General features: G+C 40.4%; 2 protein-coding genes across 3 annotated transcripts in view; one reads left to right on the top strand and one right to left on the bottom strand.

Annotated features, from left to right (window-relative positions):
* cyfip1 (cytoplasmic FMR1 interacting protein 1) overlaps positions 1-24,877 on the bottom strand; it is a 29,297-nt gene that overhangs the window by 2,409 nt on the left and 2,011 nt on the right. Inside the window, exons 2-27 of one of the 2 annotated variants that reach the window (XM_020603399.1) lie at positions 19,420-19,540; positions 18,905-18,994; positions 18,346-18,423; positions 17,358-17,459; positions 17,065-17,246; positions 16,386-16,482; positions 15,889-16,017; positions 15,617-15,721; positions 14,697-14,788; positions 13,370-13,487; positions 12,603-12,725; positions 12,313-12,438; positions 12,058-12,224; positions 11,613-11,760; positions 10,132-10,285; positions 9,851-10,007; positions 9,236-9,332; positions 8,572-8,648; positions 7,812-7,920; positions 7,601-7,720; positions 7,298-7,497; positions 5,801-5,888; positions 1,955-2,098; positions 1,365-1,455; positions 219-349; positions 25-97 (exon numbers count right to left, since the gene is read on the bottom strand). In XM_020603399.1, the coding sequence (XP_020459055.1) occupies positions 25-97; positions 219-349; positions 1,365-1,455; positions 1,955-2,098; positions 5,801-5,888; positions 7,298-7,497; positions 7,601-7,720; positions 7,812-7,920; positions 8,572-8,648; positions 9,236-9,332; positions 9,851-10,007; positions 10,132-10,285; positions 11,613-11,760; positions 12,058-12,224; positions 12,313-12,438; positions 12,603-12,725; positions 13,370-13,487; positions 14,697-14,788; positions 15,617-15,721; positions 15,889-16,017; positions 16,386-16,482; positions 17,065-17,246; positions 17,358-17,459; positions 18,346-18,423; positions 18,905-18,994; positions 19,420-19,536 (3,115 nt within the window). In that variant the 5' untranslated portion in view covers positions 19,537-19,540. The remainder of the gene's footprint in view (positions 1-24; positions 98-218; positions 350-1,364; positions 1,456-1,954; positions 2,099-5,800; positions 5,889-7,297; positions 7,498-7,600; positions 7,721-7,811; positions 7,921-8,571; positions 8,649-9,235; positions 9,333-9,850; positions 10,008-10,131; positions 10,286-11,612; positions 11,761-12,057; positions 12,225-12,312; positions 12,439-12,602; positions 12,726-13,369; positions 13,488-14,696; positions 14,789-15,616; positions 15,722-15,888; positions 16,018-16,385; positions 16,483-17,064; positions 17,247-17,357; positions 17,460-18,345; positions 18,424-18,904; positions 18,995-19,419; positions 19,541-24,877) is intronic. The other variant, XM_020603400.1, reaches the window with a different exon arrangement.
* fndc9 (fibronectin type III domain containing 9) lies at positions 4,024-5,790 on the top strand. The gene has a single exon (XM_020603404.1). It carries the CDS (start codon positions 4,945-4,947, stop codon positions 5,581-5,583), a length of 639 nt encoding a protein of 212 aa, XP_020459060.1. The 5' UTR covers positions 4,024-4,944; the 3' UTR covers positions 5,584-5,790.

Below are 24,877 nucleotides of genomic sequence, written 5' to 3'. Positions count from 1 at the left end.
CTCGTTCTTCTTTCTTGTTCTTACCTTTGACATGGACTCTAGGAAGAATGTTTTGGAAAGGTGCAGCATGCAGCAAATCACACACTTCTTCCTGGGACTGGAAGAAAGACATGATAAAAGTCAAAACACTGACATGTACATATAGTATAAAGGTATGAGAACATTTAAAATGGAATCCTAAATTATATCAATGTTCCTGACTGGACTGTGATCCGTACCAGGCTCTGCTCACTCAGCAGACAGAACAGTATGGCATTGCCCACTTCCCTCAGGTTCTGGAAACACACCGTCTTGAGCTCGGCATACTCAACAATGTCTTTCAGCTGGTGGTGAAAGAATTCCAGTATACCTAAAAGGAAATACAACCAACTTATGTCATCTTCCACTAGGGTCAGGTGGTTCCTATACAATCGGTATATACTGGACCAAACCACAATGCAGAGTTCAGTGCCTCATTTCAGTCCGACTTAAATGCCTGTTGATTGAAATGGAATCCGGTGCTGTGAAATGGATGATGCAGGCAACAGAAGCATTAGTGCACATACTAATGCTATCATTCCACTTATGCTGCATTCCATTTACCTTGGAGTTCGGAAGTCAGAGCTGGGAATGAATGGGAATGTTTTTAATGTTGTCAACCTTCACTTTATGCTTTTTTTTTTAAAGTGTTGGTTCTGGTACCGTTTAGGCACCAGCATGTTTTAAAAGTATTGTTTTACCACTAATATAAAAAAAAAAAACCCAAACAATATCCCACCCTATCTTCCGCTGTATTTCACATCTGTCACACAAATAAACAGCTCTCAACCATTCATCACAGCAGGGAGTTTATCTTTTTCAGTGTGATATCAAATCATTTGCATTGAATAGTTTTTCCTGATATCCCAAGTGCAGAGGTCTCTGTACTCAGTGTGATTCTTTCCTGCATTCCTTCTCCTGCCCTTACACAAAAGCTAAAAAAAAAAAAGAAAGCAATATGAGGTACAGACCTTGTTATCTGCTCTATTACTTCATGCCAATTTGATGTTATATTATTTGCTAAAGCAAGTCTTCTCACAAGAGCTTATTTCAATTACAATGTAACTAGTTTTCCTTTTCCAATTAAAGCTTTAAGACAGCTCAGTGTTAGTGGCACAACCTGGTTCTGTTAGCGGCAGAACTGAGATTAAAATTAATGGTTCCCAGTTTCTCCAAGGAAATTCGTGTCCATACCAATAAACCAAAAGAAAAAGAAAATATAAGTCAAAGGAATCCAACATTTTTCTTTCTCAAGTCAGTGCATACTTTTACTGAGTTTGCATTAGACCAACTCTTTGGTCTATTGATCAGTCTTACAATAAGTAGGGGCTCCTTTTTCCACATACCTGGGGAGCCATACTCGTGGCGGGGAAGTCGGCAGATCTTGGGCATCACCTCCATCAGGGTCTTCACATACTGCATTATGGTGCCCTGAAGCTAAAGAGGAAAGAGCAACACACAAGAGCTTGCGTTTATTTTGTACAGGGTGACACATCTCAATTGAAATGCTTTGTCAACATGACACAACTGGTCTGTAGTTTCAGTGATAACACAAAAATGCTGCCTCACAGAGACGTCCTCTCATCTTTAACAGCAGGAAGTTCCAGCTGTGAAATCTTGTCTCACACACCATTACTGCTACTAGACATATAGATAGATAGAAAAAACTTAATTCATTCCCAAAGGGAAATTCAACTGTCCATTAGCTCATAAAAAACCACACACACACACACACACACACACACAAATAAAATAATACTGTATTAAAATAAACATATAATTTAATTAAAATAAATTAACAATTGTCCATTCATCCTTATTGCCGTGGGAACAAAGGACCTCCTGAACTGCTCCATTCTGCAGCGCAATGAGAGGAGCCAACATTTCTGCCACTCCAGAAAGCTATGGAGAGCTTTATCCAGTCTGTCCCATTTACCAGGCTTTTGACGACCTTCAGTAGTTCCTCCATCACCACAGCAATGCCCTGGTAGCCCAGCAGTCTGCACATGACCTTGATGTGTGGGGGACCCAGGAAGTTCCTGTACGAGCTGAATATGCTGCTGTATGCCTGGTTCAGGGTCTATATTCAGAGGAAGACAAGCAACAATATAAAACGTTTAACCTCATACCTCCAACACTTCACATAACACCTTATGACTCCACCACCCATGATGCAACAAGGGATGAGGCTAACTACTTGAAACACAACCCAGTACCCTCTCAATCATGAACAAATGGATGCAGAATACATTTGGTGCCTGTGGGTGTTTCGTGGCTACAGAAGTGCTGAGTCATTTTGTCACTCTGAACAACACATTATCACCCAAGGGCACATTAACAGTTTAATTAAACAGGAAGTTAAATTATGTGAAAGAAAACAACTTAGCCATTAGCAGTTCCTAGATGCTGCAATGTTCATGATAATGTTTATGATCACAAAACCTAAAGGATGCGTGGCATCCAGGCCGTTTTGTGATTCTCAGCACTAGTTGGCAAAAAATGTGAACACTGTCCCACATTAGATGATCAGTAACAGGGCTATGCTGGCAGCTCTGTGTGGCACAGCTGTGCTCTCAGAACATTATGTTAAGCAAGAATAATATTTAACATGTTACCATCTTGTTAGCAAATGTTAGTTTGCTAAAATACGCTATACAGCTGACACTGATGGGAATGTCACTAGCCTAATAGGTATATATGGTCATAAACCAAATTACTGGCAAAGTCAATTAAACCATTGACATAATATTGGTCAGAGGATCATCAGACTTCCAATTCATCCTAATGTGGACATAAATGTAGACCAAGTGTCATGGCAATCCATCCAATAGTTGTTGAGACATTTCACTCAAAACCACAAATGTGAACCTTATGGTGGTGCTAGAGGACAAGTCAGAATCACCAAAGTCATTAAGGTTTATCCTCCTGGGATCTTTAATGTCTTACAAAATCTGGTTGAGATATTTCACTCAATATATGAAAATACTGACCGACTGGTAGAACTAGGTGAAAAAGCAGGAGATCACCAAAGTCATTACAATTAATCCACTGAAGATTTAGCCTGAGGGCGATACTAGAGGCAAGTGTTAAATTTATACATGTACCCTCTTGCACCTTTAACAGCAATCTGTCCATTAGATTTTGGTCATTTTTATTTGCATATGAAAATATCTGCATGATGGGAACATCACAGTCAGGGGATCACTAGCATTAGCAATCCTCCTCAGGGGAACATGAATATGTGCAGCAATTGTTGACGGACCTCCTGGACTAAACCTTTGGACAGATGGATCAAGCAGTTGAACAATATCGCAGCCCCACCTCCCTCAGACCCTGCTGCCAGATTATCAAGATACTATTGCACTGAATAAAGTGCAGGTCAACAGGAAATTAATGATCAATATCACTATAATGTCACTAGATGAACTAGCAGGGAAAAACCGGAACAGAAAACAATGACCCATTTGGATGCACAACACATTTTTTTTCTAACATCTGCTACAACAGATTTCATAACCCCCGCCCCCGTCCGACAGCAGAGAGCTGAAGCTGCTGCTCTAATCCAGCAGCACTTCCAATAGAGTGACAACAGCAGACACAAGAAACCTCCAATCTCCGGTCCACTCCTGAGGATATACATCTACACAGCAATAGGACTCAACAGCTGGAGCAAAGGAAAATCTGAACCAACAGCTCAGGCACTACAGGCTGGTATGCTCAACACGTGTTGGCATTGTTTTTCTGGCAAGTCTTCTCTCCTATCATGCTTTGAATGAATGACCACTAATAATTCTCTTACCATGGCTCAGTACCATATAGACGTGTATAATGCATGTTGCTATTGGTTACAGCTGATCCGAGAGAAAAATGTGTGAAAAGATATTTTTGAGCTTTCTTAATGGAAAATTACAAGTGACATTTTCTATAAAAGTCATACTCAAATAGCTAAAAATATTCTAAAACTGACTTCAAACCTATTATTTTTTAGATTATCTGTGTGTGAAAATGATACTATTTAATATGATGTCTTATTTAGAAAAGTGTATAACATGACTACACCATGTCTACACTATGTGCCTTGTTCCTAGTGAGCTCCACACCCTCTAACAACAACTTTAAACAGGAGGAGGCACACTACATGGGCATTTCACTATATCACACCAAATGGCATTTGATACCTTGTAAATAAAAATCCAATTTGGGCTTTTCTATAAATTATACTTCAGCTTCCTTTCTATTTTGGACAATTTTAACAACTGATTATTAACAACTGGTTATTTAGTCACTTTGATATCAAGACTGTGCTATTACTTTGTATTCTCCAAACAAAAAAAGATTACAGTAAATATTGCATATTCAAGTAAATACATAACTCTCAAACCCAAGCTAAAACACAGGTAGTACTGTTCAAATTCAACCAGCAGGGTTTAACTGATCTTCAAGGTTGGCAGATCATCATCTGTCTGCTAGCAGGTGACTGACAGCACAGATAAGCCTCTTCACAAATCATTCTGCATTATATAATTTGCTGAACATCTGTAGAGACGCTTACCTCCCTCCCGCCACTGCACTTTGTCCCAGATAATCCTTCGTACAATGCTTCTTATGCGAAGATACTCTCCTGTGCACTGGGTAGGTGGCAATGAAATCTTACATTTCATTTGTTTAATACTATACTTTATAGGTGGGATTAACAGGAAGGAAATATGTCAATGTTGTATGTAATTCGGATAATTTTGTCATAACAACAAAAAAGATGCGGTCCTGGGTGGAAAGAGGCCCTGAAAACCTCACAGTAATCTCTGTCAGTGTCTTTATGTCATCTCTCTTTTCCAGTTTGGTTTTATGCTGTCACACTACAAAGGTTTTAATAACATCAACTGAGCTCCAGACCAGGCAGACAGACCACACAAACAGCTGTGTATCATGGCAGTCACAGTCTACAACATTTCTGCCACCTCAGCTAGAGTGAGCTGGCCGGCATCGCCCAACTGCCTCGATACCTTCTACAGTGTAATGTATGACCCCAACTGGAACAGCCTGCTCGTGGGCTACAAGCGCAAGAGCTTCATGCATGAGGAGCGCATCCCTGTCAGTCAGACGAGCACACACCTGGCCAACCTCCTCCCTCAGACCACCTACTTCTTGTGCGTGACGTGCCAGGCTGCCAATCCAGTCCGGGACCAGTGCCAAGTCTTTAGCACTCTGAGTGAGAGCAGTGAAGGTCATGACAGAGGTGGGTGGGAGCTCGCCATGGGTGTCTGGCTGACCTGCTGCATCTTGCTCCTGGTCATCACCGGCATCCTGCTGTGGGGGTGTCTCCACACCATGTGCTCCATCCCCAGCCAGGTTGCAGACTGCTGCCTGCTAGTGACCAACTCATCTCACCAGGACATGTCTGTATCTGGATGTTTCTACACTCCCAGAAGAGGCAGCCAGGACAGCAATAAGCATGGCACCATCATGCAACCCCCCCTCCTTTCAGCACAGACCACAGTCCATATAACTGACCAGGACCATGAGCCAAGGACACTTGCTAAGCTGTCTGGCAGCGAGCCAGTATGAACCAACTGAAGTGAGGTCATCATTATTTCCCATGACACTTTTCCACTTGTATTCTACATGTAGTGCATGTTTGGCTCCGCCAGGTGGACTCAAGAGAGGTCACATACAGCCAGTCAAGTCGTGCTAGAATTCAATTAAAAAATTTCTTCCACTCATGAGTATGAAATGAGTACCATAGTTTTTTTTAGTGGGTGATGACAAAGAATAGTGTACTAACCTTTGACCCGTACAGATACTGGGGCTGAGCGTTTGGTGGCTTGTCCCTCTGGAACTCCTGAGAGAAGGGCAGGATGGTGCGCACAAACCTGAACATAGATAGAAATGTTTCAAACACGTATATTTCTACTGTCACTAACATCAGGATATAATCCACAATAATGAATCAAGGAGAGGCTAAAACAAAAACATCTCCTTTCTGTAGATAACCCTGCAGCAGTATTATGTTACTTTATTATTAAACATTACGCATTCGTGGCTTATACAACAGCAAGACAAGTTCCACATACAAGTGTTTGTCTGCAGGCTGTTACTGCATATGGTCCACTGCTGAGAATGCTTTGCTTTCATCCTGGCTGTGGGATACTGCGCATACAGCACAACAGTGTACTGCAATCAGCGACGTGGTTTCTTGTAACCAGCGTGTAACCAAACAGAAGATACAGGGAATCCAACAGATTGGTTAACTGGTATGCTATCACTGTGGGCAAACCCTGACTGGTTTTCTTTTTAGAGCCAAGACAAACAAAGCTTTGTTATTAAAAATTAATAAGGGTTCAGACTATTGACCCAGTTTCAGGTTTGATACTACTCATGGCTGGATTTACCAGTTATAGGGCCCCTGGACAAATATACAAGACAAATTCATTATTCCCCAGAAACTAATGAGTACTCTATTTATATCAGCTCTAGTCAGTTAATCCATGTTCACTGTGTCTGAAATAAAGTTTGATGTCATCTGAATATACAATAGTCATGCAAGTTTATTTTAACTGAAAACAAAATTCACTGGTTCCAGCCTCTCAACTGTGTATACCACATTTGCAGCTTTTCTATGACCTTAAAGTCTTTGGGCTTTGTTTTTTTTAGATCGTTGGTCATAATGTCCACCTGAATTTTGGGAAAACTGTGATGGGCTTTCATCACTATTTTCTGACACACTGTACTAAACATTAAATGATCAATTTAATAACCAAATAATCCATGGACTAATGAAAATAATCAGTAGTACTTGCACCAAGTTTGTTTGTGTTTTCTGACTGTACATTTGTGGTGCAAACGCCTAAACAAAGTTAGCAATTAATCAAATCATGCACAACTAATTTATATGGAGTGCAAGCATTTATATTAATGTTTAAATCTAGCCTTACAATTCTTACCTTTCACTGATCATTACCATATTTTCTGGTTATTTTCATTTTCAACTCAGCGACAGCAGGTGATTTATAAGCTGGTGCTGCCACTGTGTGCCACCTGTGTGTTATATAATTGACTGATGTAACTACCATATGACCATTAATCATGTGTGCAGAATGCTGGCAGGAAGTCATGGTTTGAAAAATAATTGGCTTGATGGCTATTTTCTATTATATCTCTTTTAACAAATGTCTGTTAGTTCAGTAATTTAGCACCAGTGCACTCAAACTCCATTAAGGACAGGCATCGTACTGACCACACCGGTGGATTGTGAGACACACAGTGACCCAAACTAGCACACCTGTTGGTGGAGCCGTTGTAGCAATAGTTGGGCAAGAAGTCATAGTTGAGCTCCCAGAAGACGTGCAGGGTTATCCGGCCATAGGGAGCCGACACATTGTGGTTTGCCTCGCGGAACATGGCGTCCAAGCTGTCCAGAGTCAAGAACTTACTGAGGAGCTTGTGCGTCATGCGGTTGATTTCCAGAAGACCTTCCAGTTCCTTTAACAAAATACAAAAAGAAAAAGTCACATCAGTGCAAGGATAAACTTCAGCATTTGCATTTTGAAACACACAAAAAACTAAATCGATAGAAAAACCATACCATGATTGAAGTGAGGTCCTCACTCTCAAACCGATTGATGGCCAGCTCAAGAGACTTGTAAAGAGCAGCCGAAACCCTCTGAGTGATAAGTCTGTTCAGATCAATGGAGCGGCCTAGGAGCTGAGATTCACAACCAGTTGGTAAAGAAGACACAACATGTCCGCAAAATAACTAAGGTGGCACTATAGAGAGATGGAAATGCAGGACACACCTGGACATGTCGTTGCTTCAGTAGAGTCTCATAGCGGTTGGAGGAAGGCCAGGGGATGTTGGCCCCTTGGTTCTTACAGTCGGTTCTCAAACGCTTGTCAAGCAGAAGACTGAAAGATTTGTGGAAGAGTGAACTGTAAGGTGTGTTTTCATAACAGTGGGAATCCACATGGTGTGTTACAGCAGTGGTCATCAACTGTTTTTTGTCTCACATTAGGTTAGACCACAAAAAGTGAAGAATTCTTCATACAACTGAACTGTCAGTGTTTAGATGGGTTTAGTGATTCCTACTTCTACCACACAGACTGGCAGAAACTGGATCTTTCGAAACATTTATTTTTTGCTTTTTACTAAGAATTTTATCTGTTTATCAGCCTTGTCTATTTCAACTGTGAACCCATTATCTGTAACTATTATTTGTTTATGTATTAATTTTAGCAGACTGTTTCTATTGTTGTAATGCCTTACCTTTGAGTTTTAACCATTATCCATTACTAATTATTGCAACTGTTTACCCATTAATTTCTGCTAACTATTTCAAACTGTTACTTACAGTTAACTGAACTTGTCTGCTCCATCTGTGAGCATGTGGTGTTACAAGGTTGGTGGATGGTTACTTTCCATTTAAACACAAGTCAATATATTTTTTAATCAAATATAATTTCTGTTCTTTTTAATTAGCGGAGCTACTTCATAGTCTTGTCAAGTACCTTCTGGCAATGAAAAGAACAAAAAGAAGTGCATACAAATATTTCACCTACCTTCCTGCTAGAATCTTGTAGTAGGCAAAGATCTGATCTGCCAGCTTGTAGACAAACTGATCAAAGCACAAGTTCACCTGAAATCATATCAGATGTTCAGATCAACATGGAGTGTGTCTGAGAACACATTTCAATCTGTGATGACCACAAAACATGTGGAGCAAATAACACTTTTGAATTCAGCACAATGTCTCATTTGTTACTAAACGTGGCATTTAATTAGTGACTTAGGGGGGGGAACTGCCATTTTCATATCTTAACAGATGTCAGGACATACCGTTCTAACCTTTGCACATATTTTCCAGTTTCATTTGAGCATTGGAAATTGACAAGAACACTTCTTCCATTTAGGCAGTCTTTTTCTGTTTGACAGCTTTCATGCCTTCTTTGTCTAATTCCAGCTGCATATGTATTCACATTAACAACACTTTATACAACTATGTTAGTTGCCCCATTAAGATGTCACATAATGACTGGAAATGCAGTGCAATGATAGCTCACACAGACTGAGACAAATGAGGGAATTAGATATACAGAACATGTTTGTCACAGACAGCATCACAGCAAACACTGAAATGAGAAGAGTGGCATTCTGCAGTGCAAGATTGTCAAGCTGAAAGGTCATCCAGTATATGCATCGATGATAAAAAAAAAAAAGAATTACCTCAGCCTCTATTTCATCATAGAGGAACTGCTTCTTGAATTTGGTAAGGGCGTAGTGTGCACTGTCGTTGTACAAATCCAGGGGATACAGCACGTACCTGGAGAGGATTCAAGAACAAAAAGAAGAGTTTTATCCCCAAGTGCCTTCACTTGGATTCAAGAGTGAAGAAGGTGAACCTGCAAGTGTTACGCAATGAATTTATTCAACAATATGAATACAGGATAAGACTGAAATATAACATCTAGCTAAAAACTGATGTGCTTAATGGCTTATGTAAAACCCAATTCGTATCAACATAATCCTGCAGCAAAGATTTAACACACACATGAAAACCTTCATGGCTAATCCCAATGTTTAGGATTTTACCCATGCTGCTTTTTAAAAACATAAAATAAGAAGTAACCACCATCAGGGTTGCTGAATGCCTATGGCCAGTCAGCATCAATAGCACACAACAACCAGACCTCTGTCTTGTCAAATTCAAAGTATAAAATTTGGTTAGAAGACGTCAAAGACACAGTGTACTGTCTTTGTCCTACCAGCTATCAGATTACACTACAGTTGTTTTCCTACTGCCAGATGGATGTTTTAGACAACTGTGGAAACATATTTTACTCCATCATTGAAGCTTCCTTGGTTTCCAGGATGTGGTCGGTGAGGATCCAGGGCATTGACATCTCAATGGGGAACTGGATCCTGCGACCCATAGTGAGCTCCAAGAAGAACTCTCTGAACCAAAGCTGGGAGAGGTCACAGCACTGCTGCAAGGTCTCTGCATGGAAGAGTAAACAAGCTCTTTTAAAACAGTTTTACTAACAGAGGCTCCATCTAATGGTAGTTACATGTCATTCAAAGGGTTCTCTGAATTTAGAGGTTAGAGAGCTGTTTGTTTTTACCACTGAAGTTCAGCAAATGTGTGTAAAAGAAGGACTCGCGGTGGAACTTCTCAATGTCCAGGATGGTGGGGCCCTCCAGAGTGCTGCGCAGAGTCTTCTTAAAGCCACTTTTGTCAGCAACAAGGGACTCCAGCATAGTCCTCACCATATAGAGCTACATATATATGGGAAAAGGAGGACAATCTATAAGTGAAACCTCATTATTAACCACATCACCTGTGAACACAGTGTATCCTTCTAATGCAGATATTCTAATCTTAACACAGGTGGACGGCTTATATGAAAGCTCTTTTCTGTGTTGTCTCCTTTTAGTTGGGAGGCTACAGTACATCTTCCTTTTGATTATCAATCAAAATATGTTTCAGTTTCAAATACTTTAACTCACTCCCAAAATTTCTATCATTTATTACTCAATGCACTGCACTTGAAATCTGTTTTCATGGTAGACAAACACAGAAGGTGATTGCTTAATTGGATTTTATAGTCCTGCAGTGGAAAAAAAAGAAAAAGATTAGTTCTTGGAACTGAGCAATAAGCTGATTAATCTGCACGGATATTAGGAATGCCACTAAACAACAACGTGTAACATAATTACACAGCATGACCGCTACTGAGCTCTGTGATGTGTGGATTTAAACAGAGCCAAACAAATGCACTCTAAGGTAAGATGTTCAAAAATGAAGTGCAGAGAGGACAATACAGAATATAGAACAAGCAGGTTTATGAGGCAGAGCCCGAGCTCTTCTAAGCTCATATTATCTCCCTTATCCAGGGACAATTCAACTCTGACATGACATGTTGCAGATCTAAGCTCAAATGCGGTGTGCTACAGAGGCACTGTAAGCTTCATAAGCCTGATTCATAGGCCCAGCAGCCTGTGTCACTGTGTGTTACTGGTAGGTTCACACATGCAAATTCAAAAGGCTGTGCCAGCCCCAACTATCAATCATTGTGAACGAGACCTGGCTTTACAGCCTTGTGCCCCTCACGGAGTTAGCGCCAAGCTACATTACAGGGGAAAGTTGAGGAACACTTATCCTCTGACGCAGTGCGGGCTACAGCCGGGTGAGAGCCAGTCACCACCATCAGTTTTTCACTGCTCCACTCCAAAAGGTGAAGGAATTTTACAAAAAATGGAGAAAACTTATCATTGGGGTCTCCAGCTTCCCTGTCCTCTATCACGTGTCTTTAACAAGTTAATGGTGCATGAAAATGAAGAAAGACAAGCGGAAACAAATCACCTTTGTATGCACAGTAAGGCAGATACGTCCAGAAACAACAGTCCAGTCAGAGCAGATGTAATTACATGCTCAACACAACATTCCCCAAAACTACAGAGTCACTAAAGGTCAGTATAGCCAGCTACTGGATCTGTGTCTGTGAGCGTGGGAGGTGTGGGAAAAGATTACACAGGAAAGATTAATGCGAAGTCTGGTTAAAAAAAAAAATTGGGTTCTTCAGCAGAAGGGAGGAGGTGAGACCTGTGTACTGGAGGGCCCCACAGCACGGCGAGGAACCTTAATGTCAAAGCCACCCTTGGGATCTTTTTCTCCACGGAGGGCAGGGTCATTGTGAGGCTCCCGGCCAGTCTCCCAGTCACAGACTGTCTTCCGGATGGCCTGGAGGACACTGCAGTAAGAAGACAAGTCAAGAACTGTAATGACTTTTCTTGTCAACCATTGCCTAGAGTATACATACACTGGCATTTCTGTTGTGAATTATAAATGTAACAAAAATAAGCAGAAAACATTGTAAACTTAGACTCACATCCTTCAGTCAGCAAGTACAAGTACGTATTAGTATGTGTCACCACTTTTGGGGGATTGTATTAACACAAGAATATATGTATGGGTGTTTGTGTGGCAATTGATTGCTGAGATGTGAATGTGATTGGTCAAGTAATTTTTACTGCCAAATGATTCATACCTCTGGACGACGTTTTTCTTCTTCTTGATGGCCTGTCGCAGTGGGTCACGCAGGGTGACTTGAGCAAAGTCCTGCAGAGCTGAGTAGATGGTGTGACGGATGGCGTGATTGAACACACTCTCCATACGTCCCATCAGCACCTGTAGTCCCTTTATCATAGCCATCACCTGGCAAGTTCATAGCATTCAGTCAATAACGAGAGTACTAGCAGCTAAAAACAACATACTGTATGTTTGTGATGAAGTCATAACTGACCTCTACAAGAGCAAACTTCTCTTCGCTTGTGTAGTTGTATCTGGTGGCTCTCTCATACTCCTCAGCACTGTCAGGGCAGTCCTTGTTGGAGTACTTGTCTGTCGGATGAACCAACTTCCAGGAGTACTGTTGGCAAAGTCAGAAGGCTTTTAACAATCTGACCAGGTAATAGTGTCCAGTATCAAAGAATTTACCCAACTAACACAAAGTCATGAATACACTCAAATATAACTCTACAGACATTATGAGTTCAGTGTATTTTCTTCTCTGTCCAATCTCTGCTTCCTCACCACTTCCATCACATGAGCGCTCCACTGGGAAAGCAGCTGCATGCCCTGCAGGGCCAAGTCAAATAGCTTCCTGTATTCAGTGTCTGTCTTTTGGGCTTCTTGACGCCCTGATCCAGTCACCACCTACATGGGCAGAGAGTAATATACTTTTCAGCTCCAAAACACACAGTCCTTACCTATGTGCAGTGCACTGTAATGGATGGAATTTGCAACGCTGTAAAAAAAAAAAGAAAAAAAAAAAAAAAAGGTGCGCCTCAGTCATGGATAAAAATGGTAAACTGTTGAGTGACCTGATTAAGTGGACTGGATGGAAAAAGAAAAAAGACCCACGTGAAAACTGCACCATGGAGGATGTGATCATTAGGACATCCGCGATTCTAATCCACAAGTCAGTTAAATTTCCATTTGAATCACTGAACTGTGACCCTTGAAAATCCACTGGGGCAAGACATCTGCTCAAAACCTTGTTACGTCACCACTCAGAATTAAATATCCCCACATAAGACAGCACTCTTAAAGCCTACTTGTATACAAGATTGTCAGATGAAACAGCCAGTCGGTGGATATGGTGTAACTTTCATTTTTTAAATGGGCTCATAACTGAGACAAAGGTGAACATGGAGTTCGTGTAATATACCGTTTCATTCTTCAGTAGTTTAGTAGCATATGCTGACCTCACAGACAATGTAACACCTCGTTGATGATCAATTCTCCCCCCAGCAGTGTACCTGAACATCTCACTGTAAGCCGATCAATTCCATACTAACCTCGCTGTTGCTATTGCGAGCCAGCTCGGAGATGAAGCGCATATGATCCTCGCGGATCTGAATCATCTGCTCACAGATGTTGTACTGGGGGCTGCTGGATATTGATATGCATGTCCACCTTGGAGGTAAGATTGATGAGAGCAGCAGGGTAAGGATTGTTCACACAGAAAAAAAAAAAAAACATACCAACACTGATGGGAAGAAACACCCCCAAGGATTTATGGAGAAGAAGACAGAGCAGAATACAGTTTAAATGCAAGATAAAGCAAGACATGAAACTGACATGAGTCTGACGTCAGGCTATAGCTCCACAAACAATAGTTGTTACCACGATTAAGTCATCATTGGTTTTAGACTCCTTAGGTGGGCTGTTTTTAAAAGAATTCACCTTGACAAACAAAACAAAGCCTTCAACAGATGTGACAGTTAAAATAATACCATTAGTATGCCATTATATCAGTCGGTCTCTTAAGCGCATCAAGAAAAAACTAATTTAGCTATGGGAATGATGGCCAAGCAGGCAGACGCATAGACAATACACACAGCTACAACAGCCAAAAACTGTATCATGTATAATGTTGCCTTTCTGACAAGAAAAACATAGTATTTATATAGTTTGAGACTGTAGGTAGGCACAGCCATGCTCTGAGCTAAATGCTAAGGTTAGCATGCAGACAACAACAATGCTAATGGTGAACAGACAGTATATTGTTGAACATCTTAGCTTTGTGTGCTGGCATGCTAAAAACTCAACTGTCATAATGTTTTAGGAAATTAGTGTTGTTTTTTTTTTTTAAAGATGCATCTATATTGATGTGTCATGTTTAAAAATTTATATCATCAGTGGGAACATAATGTATAGGGCTTGGGGATGAAAGCAACAGACCGGTTAGGGAAGTCAGACAGGACTGAGACAGACATGGAACTAATGACAGTGACAAAAACATGGACAAATGGCTTATCCTTTAAGCTTTTATCATCACATCTATACATTTTCCATACAGATAATCCTATATCTCTATATCATGATAGTCTGACTTCCACCAGATCAAGGGTATGTGATTGACAGACAAATGAAACAGAGGGAACATGGCACTGGTTTTCCCAGTGTTACACAGCAGATGATATTAGGTTAAGACATAGAAAGAAGGAAACAAACCGAAAGCAACCTTGGCCTGTATTTGTGAAAACATTTAACCTTTAAATCTACATGGGCAACACTTCAGTTTTAAAGCATCGGGTTTACTTGGTAATTCATGTATCTGGCAACAGCCCCAGCTCACGGAGACTGTGTGTGTGTGTGTGTGTGTGCGCACATTTCTCTCACCTGGATTTGTTCTCTTCAAAGTGAGCACTGGTTTTGATGTATCGGGACAATTCAATCTGCATGTCACCAAACAGAGGGACCACCTGGAGTTGCTGTGAACACAAACAATGCACCAATTTGCAATTAATGCAACATTAAACAGTCAAAATAAATCAGGACAAGGGTTCAAGCTACCTGCTTTTGGGAGCAGAGGTTCTGGTTCCCAAAAGAGATAAATGTGTGGACTGATTAGGTAGAAAAAAGTCCCAACTTAAATACTGAGAAATATTAACCATGCCCAGTAACAATGATAATCTAATTACAGTAATAATTTATGATTCATTTCACTGAAATTTCAAGGGAATACTCAAAATGTTTGATTATCAGCAATGACAGTAAAAATTTGTTAGTATAGCCATAAAAATGTTTATCAATCATCTCTGAAAATCAGACATTTTTCATAGTTTCCTGTTTTTTTTTTACTTTTATTCTAATTATTTTTGCTAACAATACAAAACAATAATAATCAATACTTGCAGCCATTTTGTTTTAAACATATTCAAATATTACTTCCAGAGCACTGCTGTCAAAGTAAAACTAAAGCAAGTGTCTTTGCAGATCTGTTTGTTTTTCTTCCTTATTTAAATTTGGGGAAATGAAACAGGTGAACTGTTTGACTTTGGACCTCCAGAAATTCTTACTTGATGTATTAAACGTGATTCAGCAATAAATAACAGTACATTACATTTCCTTAACAGGGCATTACCTATTACTCAGAATTGCTAACAATGGCTAAAAGAACTGCTTTTTCAGTAAATCGGTTGTACTACCCACTTTTCAGTTTTCCAGATGTGATTTAAATAAAAGGTAATGAATATAGTGTGGCGATATACAACAACTTGACCTCATATGTTTATGTGTACATATATTGACCTTCTTACCTTGAAAAACTTGTCAATCTTGGTGAGGTTAATTCTCTTTTTGGCATCCAGTTTGTAGATGTTGCTGTTGTTTCCATCCATGAGGTATAAGCCAAAACCCATAACCTGGAGATGCAGAACAGTGGGGGATGGACACACACACACACACACACACACACACACACACACACGGTCTGTTACTGTCAAAAAAGCTGCAGTCGTTGTTTAAATGAGCAGGATCATAAGAGCAACTGTTAACTGATCCGTAGTCTCAGTTGCAGGGCTTTACTTACTTTGAGCAGCATGTGTTTTTCACTGGGAGTGAGGTACATCTTGTTCTCATAGTAGTCGACACACAGGTTGACAATGTCTGCCAGCAGTTCTTCGTATCCATTAATCACTTCCAGCTGCTGCTGCAAAGACTGGCAGACACCACAGAATAGATGAATGAATATCAAATCCTATTGCTATATTGCAAAGAACATGTCACTCAAGTGTTATGTCTCATTTCAATTTCTCTACAAATCTCTGACTAAAAGACTACACTTGTATTCTGACATAATGTAAAATATTTTCTTTTATTGAGTGCTTGTGTAAATTCTTTAACTTTTCAGAATTTTGGGAACTGACAAACTGATGCTGTATATTTTTACAGATGTTCCTGGCCTGATTGCAAACCCAGGGAAGAAAACAGCAGTGACATGTGATGACAACTAGCTTTTTCATACTATAGTAACACTATTTAATCTTAACAGTGTTTTGTAAAGTACAATGCACAGATCTGACCAACCTGAGTGATTTTGTTGTGGTTGGCCAGGAACATGGACAAGTTCTGAGACTCCTGGATGGATGAGGGCTCTGACATCTTTCTAAGGAACTGAGCCGCCCTGGGCCATGGAAAGAAACATATTTGGTTTTAATTTACAAACACACACACAAATGTATATTAAGCCATCTTCTTCTATCAGACTGATACAGAGCTTTTCACTGAGGGGGAGCAGAGGTGGAGTGTCAAAGTCTGTGTACACCTTCTGAGACATACCTCAGTCAAATCTGACCACACAGACAAAACAGACATATTTTTACACATATTTTCACTTCCAGAGGATATTAACATGCCTGATCTCCATTGCAAATAAATGTCCATAAAACTGCTTAGAAACCACAGAAAAAAGACACCTCGTAATTTCAGAACTTCATGTTTTAAATGTATTCTTTCAGTATCAAAGTAATCCAGTGAGAGTTGCCTGAAAATCCATGGTACAACACAAAAAGGTGACTGTTAACAGTTAATCTGAAGTACTTTTGACTAAAACCTTCCGGTCTAACGCTTACAGTTCAAGAAGTAAAGCAGACAGACACAGGAAGCGGTCTTCAGTTATGCTGACTGATGCTGCCATCTAGTGTCTGCTGTGGTAATCAACTGTATGACTGCATGCTAAGTACTGTAACTGTCAGTTTCTGAATACCGTTTGTAGGCGGAGTGGTCATTCTTGACGCTGCATTTCATGTTCTTCAGTTCATCCAGTACAGCAAACATGTTGATGAACTTTCCCAGGGTTAGCAGGTACGCCTCAGAGACAAAGTCTTTTCTGCGCTCGGCATGACAGAGACGACGGACCTCGCCACAGAAACGGTCAATAGCTGTGCGCTAGAAGAAATTAAGAGAAATTATTATTATTATTACAATTATTATAGAGTTCATACAACCTGATGAAAGTAAGGAGTATCTCTGCTGACATATAACCAAACACAGATTTACCTGGAAATACATGAAATTCATCAGCTTGGTAACTTCTGGCTCCAGGACCTCTACTGTCTTCTCATAGATCTCCACTCTGTTGGGCTGTTCATTGCATTTCACCTCGAAGAAAAAAAGAGAAACAAATAGACATAAAAAACTGCAAGGAGAGAGGATGGCTATAGGAAATCTAATACCACTTTTTTCACCTAGATATAGTCATCCAAGATTAGTGCAACTAACAATTATATCCATTATCTATTTATCTGCAAACATTCCCCCACTTCATTGTTTTTCTATATCAGAAAACTATTTAAAATGCCTATCACAGAAAGTAAAAGTGACATCTTTAAACTGATTGTTTTGTCCAACCCACAAAAAATTCTATTTGCTCTCATAAAAAAACAAAGAAAAGCAGCTAATTCTCACATTTTGAAAGCAAGTCTGTGAATTTTTGTCATTTTTGTTTAGAAACTAACAAATGATTAATAGATTATTGAAATAATGGCAAATGAATTGAATGATATAAACATGGAGGACATGACAACTCCCAGAAGTGAAGCCACCACTTGTCGATCACCCATAGGCGGTTGACTGCAGACTGCAAGTCCTAAACTCCACCTCCTCTATGTTAGTGGATGGGACATGATCCAAACTAAAAATTAAAAGTACAAATCCAATTTTTCAATTGGATTTCTGTCATTTTAGGTAGATCACTTTTCTGCCAAGTCTGTTGTTATTAAGTTATTTCATGATATAAAAAGGGGTCTATTTACGATGGGCTGACAGCTTTGATTAGCTGGTTGCTACTGTGCAGAATCTGTTGGCAAAATGTGCCACAAAAGCAAAATGTCCGCCCCATATTCAAAATATTTTGGCTTTACTTTTGCATAGTTGCAAGAAACGGTGAAGCTTCTTCCATTTTGATATCTAGTCTATGCTCCAGCTTTATATCCAATAGTATAACTAAGTCATGGGAAAAAACTGTTACCAGAAGCACAGTGGTTACCTGTGGTATTGCACGTGAGCAGCTCCTCCAGGTGTAGAGCATGATGGCGTACTCCTGTCCCTCCTCCAACATCTCATTCTAGATCAAAAAGCAAGACCAGTCACTCAGACGAGTCAGTTACAAACTGGCTCCTGTTTTCTAAACTGAATCAAAACAACTTACAGTATAAAAAGACTAAAACATCCATGCACCACTGATTCTTTTGAAACTCATTTATTCCCAGTGAAATGCATTAGCTCTTTCAAGGCAGCGCTCCATAAAAAGTGCAGTTTCCTTCCGATTCCAAGCAACTAACCCTCTCTAATTAGACACAAAGCCGTACTATTCCTGTTAAGAGATGGTCCAAAGCATCTGTTTGTGCTTGAGCCATTTACCCTGGGCCTGGATGCTGTGAGCTGCCTGCTGGACATTGCCAAATGCTCTGGTGAGACAGGCAAGTCCCTAAGCAGATCCTGTTTCTAATAAGCCTTTCACTCCATCCTGGAGAATTTACTGTTCCAACCAAGATGCTGCTGATGTAAGGCAGACAACTGACTCTCTATTAAGTAATTTCCCATACCATGCTAGAGTGGACGGTGGCCTGCTCGATGTATCTGGCGATGCCAGTGACAAATGCATTTCGATCTTCAAAGTTAGTGTTGAAATTGGGCTGTGGAAAGAGGTTAGCACAAAACAAACACTGGTAAGTATATCAGGTACACTGCAGGCAAAAACAATGTTCAAAGATGTTTATGCAACTGGTAAACACCACAGTGCAAAGCAATGTGTCTTTTTCATAGTCAAACTTCTCACTGTTCTCCATACAGCAAATTGTTTTAGATTTCTGCCTTTATGACTTCTTCTTTTCTAAATGTTGCATGGAAATAAGATGAACTAGTAGTTGAAAGTGTTTACTAAACAGTTGGCCAAATGGCACATTCATGTACATCTCAACTAAGTAAGAAAAACTGTTTGTCTGTCTGTGTGACTACAACAATCACTGTCATGAAATAAATGCAGGCCACAGAGGAAGCGTGTCTTATCATCAGGTTACAAGTGGTTAAATAGTGGCAATGCGCAGCTGTCAGCGCTGACCTGATACATGACTGAAGAGGGGAGGGGCTCGATGCATGGCTGCTGGTCCGGGAGCGGCAGCTCCTCCAGCAGGTCCACGTTGGAGAGGGCATCCTCTAAAGTCACTATGGTCGTCATGCTGCTGAACAGGACAAAAACAATCATGTTCACAACTTTTCTCAAGATATGCAGGCAGCTCATACAAGTGAAGTATGGCAGGGTTCATGTACAAGCTATAATAGATGACTGAAAGATCTACTGCACTGTCGCCTCATTAATGCTGTTTTTTAGCTTAAACACTTATTTTTGGGTTGAAAACCCGAAACAACAGCAACATAGTGGGACACGGGTTAGTAAAACCAAACTGAACTTCATCCTAAAACCTACATCTCTCGTTGCAGGGTAATGCGACTGTAGACAACGCCTTCAGCCTTGAACAGCCCCTTCAAAAGCAGCTTCACAGAGTGTTTTATGTTCCCCTTTATGCAAACAGCTGCCAGGCTGCTTCCTGCCCAAACAGCTTCAGTATCAACCAACACAGTCGGTGCTGACTCCCCACCTCTGCAATAAAATATATCTGGCATTTGTTAATCATTTATTTATATACCTTATTGGTCTTTTACTTTTTCTTACACTACCCTGCTCCATCTGGCCGTAAATTGTATATTTTTGCACTTAGTTCATGTACAGACGTGTAAAGATTCCATGTGCTGTATTTAATGTGTATTAGACAGGGGTCTCTCTGCAAGTCCTAGCTAAAGACGGTGATATCAACCATTATGCAAAAACTGACATGTATTCTACAGGCCATTTTAGATGTAGAATGTTGGCACTCTTTCAGACTGTGATGGTGCTGCTGTACGTCAGCAGCTTCCTTAGGGAGCTCCCTGATAAAGGAACATTATTGCAAAAAACAGTGTAAATGCACAAACTGTGTGTAATACTTTCATTTGCTCCCCCCATGCTTAAATGACATTTTATATAAATAATTCCAGCAAAAACATGGAAACACAAAACCTGTTTTAAATTAAGCAGAAACAAATACTGCGGTTAATACTTTTTCATATTCCTCACCAAGAGCATAGTGTAGTCAACAAAATTAAACCAAATGCAAATGGGTCAGTAGTGTATCAGTAAGTGGTGTGGTATACTTTGGTTTGTGTTCTCACACTGCCACTGCCTTTGTCAGCAATAAAACACACAAAATGTTCAGCGACTGAATGGCTGATACTAAAGCTCACTGTCTGCTTGGTCTGTCCAGCTCAGCCTCCAATACTCTGCACAACATCAGATTACTGTCTTAGTAGGTCACCTGAGAAGAAAAATGCCAGCTGGTGCAGCCCTTTAAGTTTGCAGATTGTTATGGCAAATACACACAAAATTCACAATTCTTTTTTACAACCCAAAAATCAGAAAAAGTTGGGACAGCATGTAAAATCAAAATTTAAACTGATAATAGTGATTTGTAAACCATCTGTGTCCTATATTACATTGAAAACAACAGCAGCACTTTTCTGTTTTGGGGTCATAATTAAAATGACAATTCTTGATTTCTGCTATCCAGTACAGTACAGCTGACAATTCTTGATTTCTGCTATCCAGTGCAGTACAATACAGTACAATACAGTACAGTACAGTGCAGTACAGTGCAGCACAGTACAGTACAGTGATGGATACCCAGTAGAAATCTCCATTCTCATGTGTTCACTTTTCAGAAAGGGCCAAGCTTAGAAATGCCATTGAAGTAGAGGAAAACTCAGGGGATGTGTAAATTCACCTCTCTATACTAGAAGTTCATGTATTTCATATTTTTTCTCCATTATGCAAAGCATACAGAGGACCTGGACACATGATGCAAGTCCTGACAAGCACTCCACAAAGACTTCTACAAAACATGTGCACTACCATGACCACGTATCAGCCATATCAGATTACAAAAGACAGGTGGTTCTTTTGATGATGACAATCAAGCACAGAAAAAATGTTGACTGGTTGGTTGATATGGTCCCTTTCACAGGACAAAAATATTTTAGAAATATTTATGTTAAACTGCTGTTTGAGATGAACACCAGGGTTGCGTGCCTCTATATAAACATTATCAGATAGGGGACCAGAGCGAAGAAAGATTATTAATCAGGGTTTCATTCACACCGCCTTCACCAACCTGATGTGATGCATTCAAAAACCAATGGTTTCCGGTATTCAGAGCATACAAAAACATGACTAAAAACAGACCATAAACTTCTACCCTTATCTCACACATTGCCATAATTTCAGCCATCAGCTCATTTGACAGTTTGCTCTTAGCAAAAGGAAAAAACAAAAATGTGAAAATAATTTTCCAGGATGACAAAGTGTTTTTCCAGGACCTGTGGGAACCCTGTTAATATTGTCAATACTGGGACTACAGTATGTACAGAATATCTTTAAATAGCAATGAATAATTAGGATTTGCCATCTCATAAAACGTACAGTATAAACAATGCTACTCACTTCCTAAATCTGGACTGTAAGACACTTTTATCTTGCTATGGATCAAGCACAATGACACTGACACTTACACAAGGGACTGATCTGCAGTAAACAGGTTATTGTCCAACTACTCAGAGACTGCACTACGTAATGCTACAAGTAATAGGTAAGCTTATATAGCCTAGCTTATGGAATCCGAGTCTCAATTACAATGCCAATATACACAGTTAAACAACTAAATTTGCAAGGGAATAAAATAGATATGGTCAGTTGTGAAATACAGTTCTCCAAAAAGAGAAGGAAGTCAGATGGAAAAGGTTAAGTCAAGCAGTTTCAGAACAGTTCTCATTAATGCTGTAGCCTAAAAAATCTTTTTTTAGCTTGTCAGACTCAACTGCAAACAGTCGTGTAAGCAGCACCACAAACTACACATCAGTCATCACAAAACAGGGAAGTATGAGTCACAGACAAGGACTGACACTAAACACTTAAGCTGATGCCCAGGAAACTGACAGTAACCAATAAAAAGAATACACACACAGTTCTGTAGTTTAAAAAAAGAGCTAGTTTTGTGGTTCATAAATATTAATAGAGAGGCTATAACAAAAAAACAAACAAACACATGAGACAGCTTTGAAAACAGCTGTAATTGCAGCAAGTGCATTAATGGTAAGCCTGGCCTCCAATTTTAGCTCTGGACAGAAGTCATGTCCAATTAAAAAAGGAACCTTGGTGGCTTATGCTTTACTTCACACTTCCTGTTTATTGCGTGTCTCCTCTTAAAAGACACAGACAAGGGACAAATTAGAAAGGTCATGCCTCTTAAAGTGTTAACCTAGCTGACAAGGTTGTTGGGCATAACACCCACTCATGAATTTGCATACTATGTGTTTGCAGGGCCTCTTCTGTAATTACACAGCAAGATGGTCTTATACCTGTATACCACTTTTCTGGACATTGCAGCTGGTTGTGGCCCGCGGGCCTTGAGTTTGACACATGTGCTTTAGCTTCTTAGCACTTTTTGAAATCACAGAAAATAACCTGCACAACAAAATAAAAGTTATAACACAGATGAGGAGACAAGTGTTAAGAAATAACAGGGGTACAGGGAAATAGTGTAGCTCAACTAATTAAAAAATATTGATCAGCTTCATCAAAAAAATCTTACAGACATACTGAGTCAGCTGAAACTGAAAACCACATGAAGCGATTAGAAGTGCGGGAGCATTAGTCAACAAGTGAACAGAGATGATAAAATAGCTAAAGGTAATGAAGACCATGGAGAGGATTGTCCTCGGTCACCTCCGTGCCCAGGTGAGCTCGGCGCTCGACCCGCTGCAGTTTGCATACCGTCCTGGCATCGGGGTTGCCGCATCAAGCCCCATCTCATCTGGAGTCCCCCGGAAGTATTGTGAGGGTCATGTTCTTTGACTTCTCCAGTGCTCCCAGGGGACGGTGCTTTCCCCCTTTCTGTTCACCCTCTACATGTCGGACTTCAAGTACAACTCCCACCAGTGTCATCTACAAAAGTTCTCAGACAACACTGCTATTGTTGGATGTGTATCTGGGGGGGATGAGGGGGAATACAGGGGTTTGTTACTGAGTTTGTGGAGTGGTGTCAGAAAAATCACCTGGTCCTGAACACCAGCAAGACAAAAGAGATGGTGATTGGCCCCCGGCGGAAATCACCAGCACTCACGCCGGTGAGCTTTCAGGGCTCAGATATTGAGATTGTGGACACCTTTAAATACCTGGGTGTCCACCTCAACAACAAAATGGATTGGAGCAACAACACAGACGCCCCATACAGGAAGGGCCAGAGCCGCCTCCACTTGTTGAGGAGACTGAGGTCCTTTGGTGTGTGCGGGGCACTCCCTCAGGCATTTTATGATTCTGTGGTGGCATCTGCAGTTTTTTACACTGTTGCGGGTTGGGCAGGAGGTAGCACGGTCAGGGACAGAAAGAGACTAAACAAGCTGGTCAAGAGAGCTGGTTCTCTCCTGGACTGGCCCCTGGATTCCATCAAGGAGGTGGTGGACAGAAGGATGCTGGTAAAACTAACATCCATCATGCATAACCCCACCCATGCCCTGCACCACACAGTAGAGGCTCTGAACAGTTCTTTTAGCATGAGACTGTTACATCCCCAGTGTAAGAAGGAGCGTTACCGTAGGTCGTAATCAGACTATACAATGCATCACTGCAGGGATAAGCTAGGTGAAATTATGAGGGACTATGTAATAGTCAACTGAGGTGCAATATTCAAATCCTGGGGTAAAATGCATGGTTAATATGCACATATGTAAATTCTGTTCTTGATTATTCAAATACTTGATTCTGTCTATTTTTGAGTACTTGGAATTTATCAGGATGTGTGTGCGGTGCTTGTTCTCATGGCGTTATGCTGTCTGTTCTCTATTGCTGCTTGAGGTACTGAAATTTGTTTAGCAAGATATGTGTGTGGTGTTTGATTCTCATGGTGTTATGTTGTTTGTTCTCCATTGCTGCTGAAACACTGAAATTTCCCCATTGAGGGATCAATAAAGTACCTACCTACCTAATGAACAGATGATTGAAATTGGTAGCCAAATGTAATGGGTAAATAGTTGAGGTAGCTGGCTAAAAGTAACAAATAAATTGTAGAGTTACAAGTAATGGATAAGCAGTGAAAATAAATTTTAAAAAATCTAATAAATTAATAAACAAGCGATTGGAACCAAGCCCACAATTGCACCAGGAAGTAAATTTGACATGGCACGATGCAGTGGTTAGCACTGCTGCCTCACATCAAGAAGGTTCTGGGTTCAAGCCCCGGCTGACCCAGGGCCTTTCTGTGTGGAGTTTGCATGTTCTCCCTGTGCCTGTGTTGGTTCTCTCTGGGTATTCCGGCTTCCTCCCACAGTCCAAAGACAACTGGCACTTTAGCAAGTTCTACTAGACAAACACCAGCAGATCACACCTTTTTTTTTTTTTTTTTATTTGTTCATGTCTCTGAAGATGGGGAGGA

Source organism: Monopterus albus, unplaced genomic scaffold (genome assembly GCF_001952655.1).
Source record: "Monopterus albus unplaced genomic scaffold, M_albus_1.0 scaffold61.1, whole genome shotgun sequence".
Lineage (NCBI taxonomy): Eukaryota > Metazoa > Chordata > Actinopteri > Synbranchiformes > Synbranchidae > Monopterus > Monopterus albus.
Note: the sequence above shows the minus strand (reverse complement) of the source record. Positions and strands in the feature narration are given on the sequence as shown.

What these genes read in the sequence shown, in the direction of transcription:
- fndc9 (XM_020603404.1), top strand. Translation starts at nt 4,945, where the DNA reads ATGGCAGTCACAGTCTACAACATTTCTGCCACCTCAGCTAGAGTGAGC.